The following is a 7,794-nucleotide window of genomic DNA, read 5'->3' as shown; positions in this document are numbered from 1 at the left end:
TCTACTAACCTCTACTTCGAGGAAGGAGTGAATTCCATCTTGTGTAATTGAGTTCCCAGCTCCCAAATCAGACAAGTCCCCAAAAGGGTAGGCATGTTGAGTTGACAATCTGACCACTCTTACCCATACTAATCAAAGAACCACCCTCAAAGATAGAAGTTCTGAAAACACTTAGGATTGAGGTCATGTCACCTATGGTCGTTTAGGTGAGATGTAAGTCTCTAGTATCAACGACATTATATATGAAGTTTAGTCATCTCGTGGTCTGGTCTTATACAAAATCTTTGTATAGGACACCCCCGCTCACATGTCTCTACATGAATGGTTAGGATTTGTCATCTGTAGTAGTTCACAACACCTGCAAACCTCTACAAAGTGGGTCGCATCCATAGTGTCACAAGGATCGGGTATCCCACCTTAATCCTTATACTACAGACCTATTTAGGTTATCATTTAAGGCATGATTCACTTATACATCTCATATACATGCTTAAGTTTACATACTATAACTATGGAGCTTTGTTTATTGGATATGAGTAAATGCCAGAATGAAATAACTCTTATTTTATTTATAACAATGTGTATAAATTACAAACTACGAACTCCGGGAGAATTAAGACACCAATCCCAACAGACCCCGTCTTCTCATAATAGAGAGGGACATGATTCATAAATAATATCATGGATCAATTGTTCATTAGAGAGTCAGTGGGAACTTAAGAAACAAGATGTATTTACAGGGGTAAAATGGTAATTTTGACCCAGCTATAATTACGAACAACATGTGAAGGATTGACTTATTAATTGTGGTTTACATGGACAGGAATACATCTACAGTGAGAAGAGTGCAACTATTGAGCTATAGTGGTGTGTCTTGATAGTTAACGAATAGTAATTAATTCGGTTAAAGAGTTTAACGAATTAATTACAAATCATTGGAGCTCATGATCTGTAGGTCCATTAGCTCCCTCTACTAGCTCTTAAATTGGAATAACAAATTGAGTATAGATGTATGAAATTAGGGTTATGAATTTGAAATGTTCAAATTCAATTTTAGGGTTTTTAATTGATTATATATGATACAATTAAAAAAGTTTAATTTAATTGAAATTAAATTAAATTAAAAATAAATTAATATTTAAATTATGATTTAAATATGAAATTGATTTATATTGGTGAAATTGGTGTTTATTAATTTAATATTAAGATATTAAATTAATATTCTTTTAATTAAAAAGTTTAATTAAAAATTAAAAATTAAAAATAGTTTTAGTTAAATTAATTATTTTTTAATTAATTATATAAAACTAATTTAAAAATAAAATGAAATGATTTGTTTGGAATCATGTTAGTGGATTTTTCCAAATTTTGGGAAAAATCCACTAACTTCATTTTAATTGATTTTCACCAAAATTCAATTGAATTATGTAATAATCACTAAGTAGGTGGTGCCATCCATGCAACCCTATTGGTTTGCATGATTTCTATCTATATATAGAAGCTTCATGCAGAAAGATTAGGGATTCATCTGAGTTTACTTACTGAAGTGAAAAAATTGAAAACACTACTCAACCCTCATTAGTTCATCCTCAATTCAGCTTGATTTGAGTGTTTCCACCACATATTCCTTCTTGAACATAGTAGAGAAGATCTTGGTGGTGGTCTTCTTGAAGATTAAAGCTCAATCTTGGTGAAATTCTGCTGAATTCGTGGAAGAGATCTTCAAAGGTAATATGTGTTTCAAACCCTTTTATGAATGTCATATGAACAACATGTTTAAAACTCAAATTAAATATAGTTTAAGTTCTTATTGATTCTGAAGTCCTTCATTGCATATTATATTACTTCTTTGTACCGGTCTCTGTGCATTATGATTCATAGGCTGCCATAGGTATGCCAAGAATAGTGTATATAATGGCAAAAGGAGATATATACATCTTAGACATCGAGATATGAAACAATTGCTAAAGGGAGGATTTATTTCCTTAGAATTTGTGAGGTTTGAGAAAAATTTGGCTGATCCTTTGACCAAAGGCCTAACAAAGAAAATAATTTTAGAATCATCAGTAAACATGGGGATTAAACCTTTATAGAGTTCCATAGCCTTTTGTTTCGATAGTCTATTGTGATAGACTCGAGGGTCCATAGCCATTTATTTGGGTGGTCTGTTGCAATAGACTTGATGGTCCATAGTCCGTTAAGTGGATGGTCCTAGGATGAACTTGACAGATAATACTAAAACCTTTTAATGATCCATAGTCCTTTCTTTGGGTGGTCCTGATGTGGACTTTGATGGATATGAAATCTTCATAGCTCAGTATTTAAGTGTTTGTCTTTGATAGACTTCATGAAGATGGTTCTAACACGGACTTGGTGACGAAGTCTACATAACTCAGTTTGAGTGGTTTGTCTCTAACAAACTTGGTGAAGCATCTAACGTGATATTGAAGGTGTAGCCGCCTTCTATGAAAGAGTTTAAAGGTATCTTTCTGTAGCCTTCACGGTGACCCGAGGTTTATGTGTATAGCAATAATAAGCACAATTTATATCACAAAATCAAGAAAAGGACTAGAAGTAAACGTGTTGTGGGAGTCTCAACCAGTGTTATTGAAAATTCAAGAGGTAACCCACTCTCTCTAACAAAGTTATTGCCCTACTTTACTATTCATCATTTTAAATCGTTAGATATTGATGTTTAAGTTTGATCTCCTTTATTTGCTTAAAATAGTTTTTTTTTTTTTTTTTCAAAATAGGCTTTTATATGGTTTGTTTGTTAACTTTTCTGTAATAGTCATTTATGGGGGATTGTTGGAAATGACTTTTGGGTTTAGGCCCATAGGAAAAGTTGAGGGGAGTAGGAAGTTTTGTCCCACATAGATAGATTTAGGATTGTCTAGAGAATACCAAGGCAGTCTAGATGAGAATCCAAAGTGTGTTGGTGGTGGAAGTATAATTCTTTCACCACATGCATGTCGCCATTGCCAAATAGGCGGGTGGGTTCGGGTAACCGCGCTTCCGTAAAAATCAACTAAATTTTTATTACTTATCTTTTTAATTATTTTTTAATAACATTATTAATAAATATTTTTTATCAATATTTTGTTGATCGTTCCCATTTTTTACCGTTAACAGACCGTTCGTTTCAAAATGGTTTCTGTCCTTTCATTTTAGACCGTTCGTGTATTCTGACCCTTCATTTCCTCTTCTCTTATGCTACTTAACACAGTTCAGACTTGAGAGAGGAGACACACACAACTAAATTTCCTTATGCTATTTTCTTCTACTGTTTTCTATTTTTGAGCAACCTTCTCGTAGATTCTAGTCCATTTTCCGGCGAGTGCACATCTAAATTTTGGAGGTTGTGTTAACCTTGGAGAGAAACCGGCATAATGATTAGCACTGAGGTCGCATCGTAATTTCTTTTTGGACAGTGATTTCTCCACGGCACAATAACCTACCATGACATTTGTTCTAACAGAGTTTAGGATATCAATTGTTTTTAGAAGACTTTTCAATTCTTCAATATTTTGTAATCCTTCTTGTTGTTCTCTCTATTCTTCTAAATTGGTGTTGATGGAGGAGAGGATCAAAAGAAGAAAAAGGTTATTGTCGTCGGCTTCGATCAGGTGGCCTTGCTGCTGCTTATCACCTCTACAATCAGGTTTTATTTTTTAAAGACATTGGTTTGAAGGGTGTTAATATTGTGTTTGGGTTTTTTCATTCAAAAATTTTGATTCTCTTTTTGTTTTTTTTTTCCTAATAAATTTTGTAATAGGTGATGAAATATTTGATGGAATGAAACTTGACTTGAATTTGGGTCCTATTTCAAAGCTGCTTTCAAATTCAGTTTCAAATGAACATGTGAAGTTAACTAATTTGACAGAGGGTCATGTTCATAGGTTTGGGAAAGCTATCAATTATGTTAGATTAGCTATTAAAAAAATTATATTATATCCATCGATCAACATTTCAAGCGCATCAACATTAAATTAAATAGCAATCAAATGTCAAACAAGTACATCAAAATTAAAGCATAAGGTATATCAAATAACTCGAAAAAAGGATCGTTGTTGGAGTTGGAGCTTGTGTACTTCATTTTAATGGTTGATTTTCGGTATAATTTTTCTCAGAAGTATATCAGATCTAAGACATGAATATTTCAAACATTAATCAATAAATACTTAAAGTACCACATGAGTATATCATCAGTATACTTAACCGTAATCAACATTCTAAGTGTATCGATAATATATCTAACAGTAATCAACATGCAATTAATAGCGTATTTTGAAGGAAAGCATTAGTATTTCATTTTATAAGCATAACATTCCAAGTATATTAGAAATATATTAGATCAGATATAGAACATGAGAGTATCAGATACCAATCAATGAGTACGTGAAGTAACATAAAAGTGTATCGGTAGTATATCTAATCGTAATCAACATTCCAAGTGTATCAGTAATATATCTAACAACATTCAACATGTAATCAATAACTTATTTTAAAGTAAAGCATGAGTACTTCATTTTATAAACATGATATTCTAAGTGTATCAAAATATATCAAATCTAAGACATGAGTATATCTAACATCAATCAACATCAACATTTCAAATATATCAATAGTATATCTAACACCAATCAACATTCGATTAGTAACTTGTTTCATTTTATAAGTATGGTATTCCAAGTGTATCAACATTATATTAGATATAAGACATGACTGTGTACCAAACATCAATCAATAAATATTTGAAGTAAGATATAAGTGTATCAACAATATATCTAACATCAACCAACATTTAAAGTGTATCAGTAGTATATTTAACAACAATCAATATTCATTTGGTAACTTCATTTAAAGTAAAATATGTGTGAACATGATATTTCATGTGTATCAATAGTTTATCAAACATAAGACCATGGGTATATCAAACACCAATCAATAAATGCTTGATTAAACTAATGTATTATGTGAATTATATAAATAGTGTATCATCTACATATATTTAATGTATATTCAACATTAAGTATATCACTTCATGAATGTACTTGATATTAAGTATATCAACGATAGAGGGTATTTACTTTTTCTATTTTAATGCTTGGGCTAGGTCGGTTTTTGCTATATCTGCAGAGAAGAAAAAGTAAAGGTATACTTACAAATATCATATCCTATTTTAATATTCATGCAAGTATCCCATTATTTAATATAACTGGATCAGAGTTCTCACTAATTAACATATGACTTACTCTTCATACATAGAATAGCTTTTTTTTTTTCAATGACATATGACATGATTATTCATGTTGATATTTATAATATATATTGTGTATATACTAAAAAAAAAGATGGGCAAATATTGAAACACAAATTCAATTCATTAGAAGTAACAAGAGTGGCCAATTTGAACTTTGTTCCACTAATTAAGACATTTACTCTCGATTAAAAAAACATACGTTTGTTTTCCATACTATAGAAGCTGAACTCAAGAAATGAACCACATAAAACAAAAGTACAACTAGCTCGGTCATCATCTTTCTCCCATTGGAATATCTTATTTAACCGTATTAATTAATTCTAGTTCATAGAAACTACATTGTTGTGAAGGTTTGAGAAGAAATACATTTTAAAAAGAAAAATATTTAAGTACATCCTAAGCTATACTCATTTTTGTACATCTCACTCAATTTTCCATTCATAGATTGTCACGTAAAAAACTTTTTTACTTCTTTTTTTAATACTTTTGAATTATTTTAGAGTGAAATTACACGAAGATAAATATATCTTGGAATGCACCTAATATTGTTCTGACGAAAAAACCCACGATATAATCAACCCTTAACTATTGGTGTGAGGGTGAACTTCATGGATCCAAGTTTGCAATGGAAGCCATTGCCTTCTCCGCAAGCAAAGTAGTAAGGATTTTGGTCTTTGAGCACAAACTCAAACCCATCTCGACTTCCTTGTGTTATATTTGCTACCATTTTGCCCTTTCCCAAATCACAATTGGCAAAGCTTCTCATGTTTGGTAGCTGATAAACACTATGAGGAGGAGTTGAAGTGTTTGGAGGATCGTATTTGAACACTGCCAAAAAAAACCAACTTTCGAAGTAAGTTTGGGAATGAAATGTTATCATATTAACCATGGAAATGAGCTTAAAAAAGCTTACCTAGAATATCATTTACATAAAAGGGACCATTTTTGAGTGCCCAATCATTATAATCGAAGCCAAGCTGCCATTGCTTGGAACCACCCACTATTATCTTTCTTGGACTTTGTGGGATCGGTAGTGGTGATGGTGATGGTGGTAATGATGGTAATGGCGATGGTGATGGTACTGATGGAGGTGGTGGTGGTATTTTTTGGGATGGTGGTGTTCGCGGTCGTCGTGATTGTGGTGGTGGTGACATCATTGGTGATGGTGGTGTTTGGGGTTGTTGCGACGGTGGTGAAGGTGGTGGCGATTGTTGTGGTGGTGTTCTACACCTTCTTGATGGCGGTGGTGGTGATGATAGAACTAGTGGTGGTGTTCGAGGATGTCGTGGTGATGGTGGTGTTCGAGGGTGTCGTGGTGGTGGTGGCAACCATTGTGATGGTGGTGTTCGAGGACGTCGTGATGGTGGTGGTGGGGGAAATTGTCGTGACGGAGGTGTTCGAGGATGATGTGATGGTGGTGGTGGAAACCGTCGTGATGGCGGGGTTGGAGGACGTCTTGATGGTGGTGGTGACGGTGGGAACCGCCGTAATGGCGGTGGTGGAGACCGGTTCAAAGTGGAATTATATCCCCGAAACCGACCCACATTAGCAGAGCTTAGAGTTGAGAAACATGCCCAAATGAAGAGAATGATTACTTTTGAATATATGAAAGCCATGGTTGGATACTATAAAGCTTTAAATTAAGTTTTGTGAAACTGAATTCCTGATGTTGGAAATGTTTGAGCTGATGGGGTTTTTATATTATGAGCAATGAGCAAAAATTCAAATTGAGAGTTGAATATTTTTTTTTCCTTTCCCAAGTTGGGTCTTCCACTTGTGAGCTCTAGGATTTTTCCACCTAACTTCTTTTTTCTTTTAATTTTTTATACTTCAATTGAAATGCACATTTGTAATCACTAATGCTTGCCCGCATCATGGGAAAATTGAATGAAGTATTTTATATGTTCACTTTTTTATTTTTAAATATTAAGTAAAATGTTATTTGGGGTTTTCTAAATAAGATAGGTGTGAAATGAATAGGCTATGATAACTTAGTAGGCCTAATTATGTGTTTAATATGTTCTAGGTTGGGTTAACTCCCAACTAAATGGATGAAATCCCTTCAACTGACTTGTAATTGTTTTAGGTTTTATATTATTATGTATTAATTTTTCTTCTCTTTCGAGTTATTCAATAGTACTATAAATGGTGTAGAATTTAAAGTTTTTAATTTCTTAATCGAATGTGTATATCTTAATAAGTTGAATTATACTCCAAATATCTTAGTTGAATGAATTCAACAAATCCAAATCTATCCATTTAAATACTATAGGTAAGTATGCTCATTATAAATTTTGTTCACTTTCTTTGTGCACTCTTTGCTATTTTTTCTTTTTTCAAAAATTTTATAAATAGTTTATTTTCACCTTATTGGTCAGTGGGTCAAATTGTAATAAACTTTCAATTTTTTGAAATTTATTAGACCATACACTTAAAAGATCAAATTTACTGACACTAAATTTTTTAAAGATAAAAGTAATAAAAACATTTCTATATATAGGTTTTAGGGTTTAAATATAGGGGTTCAAAAT

The 7,794-nt window shown here is 32.5% G+C and overlaps 1 protein-coding gene across 1 annotated transcript; it reads right to left on the bottom strand.

Annotated features, from left to right (window-relative positions):
* Window positions 1-5,541: 5,541 nt before the first annotated feature.
* On the bottom strand, window positions 5,542-6,928 carry LOC120088684 (extensin-3-like). The gene is made up of 2 exons (XM_039046103.1): window positions 6,177-6,928; window positions 5,542-6,091 (listed from the first exon to the last, which is right to left on the bottom strand). The coding sequence occupies exons 1-2, from the start codon at window positions 6,877-6,879 to the stop codon at window positions 5,838-5,840; spliced, it is 957 nt and encodes a 318-aa protein (XP_038902031.1). The 5' UTR covers window positions 6,880-6,928; the 3' UTR covers window positions 5,542-5,837.
* Window positions 6,929-7,794: the final 866 nt, after the last annotated feature.

The sequence above is a fragment of the Benincasa hispida genome, chromosome 10, assembly GCF_009727055.1.
Source record: "Benincasa hispida cultivar B227 chromosome 10, ASM972705v1, whole genome shotgun sequence".
NCBI classification, from domain to species: Eukaryota; Viridiplantae; Streptophyta; class Magnoliopsida; order Cucurbitales; family Cucurbitaceae; genus Benincasa; species Benincasa hispida.
This window is presented reverse-complemented; position numbering and strand designations above follow the sequence as displayed.

What these genes read in the sequence shown, in the direction of transcription:
- LOC120088684 (XM_039046103.1), bottom strand. Translation starts at nt 6,879, where the DNA reads ATGGCTTTCATATATTCAAAAGTAATCATTCTCTTCATTTGGGCATGT. An exon ending in TTATGTAAATGATATTCTAG is followed by an intron (nt 6,092 to 6,176) that starts GTAAGCTTTTTT and finishes TTTTTTTGGCAG; the next exon opens with TGTTCAAATACGATCCTCCA.